The 1,233-nt window shown below is 50.0% G+C and overlaps 1 protein-coding gene across 1 annotated transcript in view; it reads left to right on the top strand.

The window, feature by feature from the left end:
* The window catches only part of LOC107104207 (multidrug resistance-associated protein 1-like), a gene marked incomplete at its 5' end in the record, with an annotated part of 45,932 nt that overhangs the window by 22,983 nt on the left and 21,716 nt on the right, over nt 1–1,233 (top strand). The window contains 3 exons of the mRNA XM_015404153.1: nt 121–208; nt 466–535; nt 608–734. Of these exons, the coding sequence (XP_015259639.1) occupies nt 121–208; nt 466–535; nt 608–734 (285 nt within the window). The remainder of the gene's footprint in view (nt 1–120; nt 209–465; nt 536–607; nt 735–1,233) is intronic.

Raw genomic sequence — 1,233 nt, 5'->3', positions numbered from 1 at the left:
GCATGTATAAAGTAAAGAGAATTGGTCCTAGCACTGATCCCTGTGGTACTCCACAGGTAACCTTTGAGCATGGTAGCCCCCCCTCATCCCTGATAGCTTCTTCATGTTGTCTGTTTTCAGGTCAGTGTTTCCCTGAAGAGGCTCCGAGTCTTTCTGTCCCACGAGGAGCTTCAGGCAGACAGCGTGGACCACCAAGCCCTGGGTGGCTGTGAGTCTCTTTCCAACTCTCTACAACTTGGTCGTTAACTTGTATTTCTTTTAATAGGCCATTAACTACTCTTTAACTGTAACTAGCCATTAACTAGTCTTTAACTTTAACCATACATTAACTAGTTTTAACTGTAGCCAGCCTATAACCAGTCTTTAACTGAAACCAGCCTGTAACTAGTCTTTAAGGCCGGACCACCTGTAGCTTGGTTGAGTTGCGGTTGATGTCTTCCTGACCGGTTGTCCTTTGGTCTCCAGCGGGACACAGCATCTCCATTGTGGACGGAGTCTTCAGCTGGTCCAGGACGGAGAACCCGACGCTCAGGAGGTTTTTATCCATTAGCTGTCAGTGTACGGTTTGAAGCTCGGAGACGTGAAGCTTTTGTCTCTGTGTGTCCAGGCTGAACGTGTCCATCCCAGAAGGCTCGCTGGTAGCAGTGGTGGGGCACGTTGGCTCAGGGAAGTCCTCTCTGCTGTCTGCCCTGCTGGGAGAGATGGACAAACTGGAAGGAAGCGTGGCTGTGAAGGTGGTCGTCTGACGCTCTCGCTGGGACACGGGGGGGGACAGGGGACAGGGACCGGGTCTTTAAATGGTCCAGATTGTGTCTGCTAGCTTCATTCTCACACACACACACACACACTCTTTCTCTCTCTAATTTGGTGAGTTTTGGAATTGTCATAACAAACGAAAGTTACGTATGTAACTACGGTTCTATGAATCCCTACTGACCGCCAGAGGGCGGTGCTGAAAGCACTGAATGTTCCCTTCGGGCATGCGCAGTTCGAGTAATTATACCAACAGAGTCACACCTGTGACACCGGATGACCACTCAGAAACTATATAGCCTGGTGTCATCCTTTGCTCTGCTCCTTTTTTCTTCTCCCAAGTGGTTCGCTAACTTCCCCGTTGTCTGAAGCCCCTGTCTCTTGACCAGGAGTAGCGGTTATTCTCCGCCCTCCCAGGGCTGCAACGGGTCGATTCTGAAGATTACGGAAGGTAAGTGAGTTGTTTGCTGGTGATGGTAG

This window comes from Cyprinodon variegatus, unplaced genomic scaffold (genome assembly GCF_000732505.1).
Source record: "Cyprinodon variegatus isolate N-32 unplaced genomic scaffold, C_variegatus-1.0 Scaffold1649, whole genome shotgun sequence".
Taxonomy (NCBI): Eukaryota; Metazoa; Chordata; class Actinopteri; order Cyprinodontiformes; family Cyprinodontidae; genus Cyprinodon; species Cyprinodon variegatus.
Note: the sequence above shows the minus strand (reverse complement) of the source record. Positions and strands in the feature narration are given on the sequence as shown.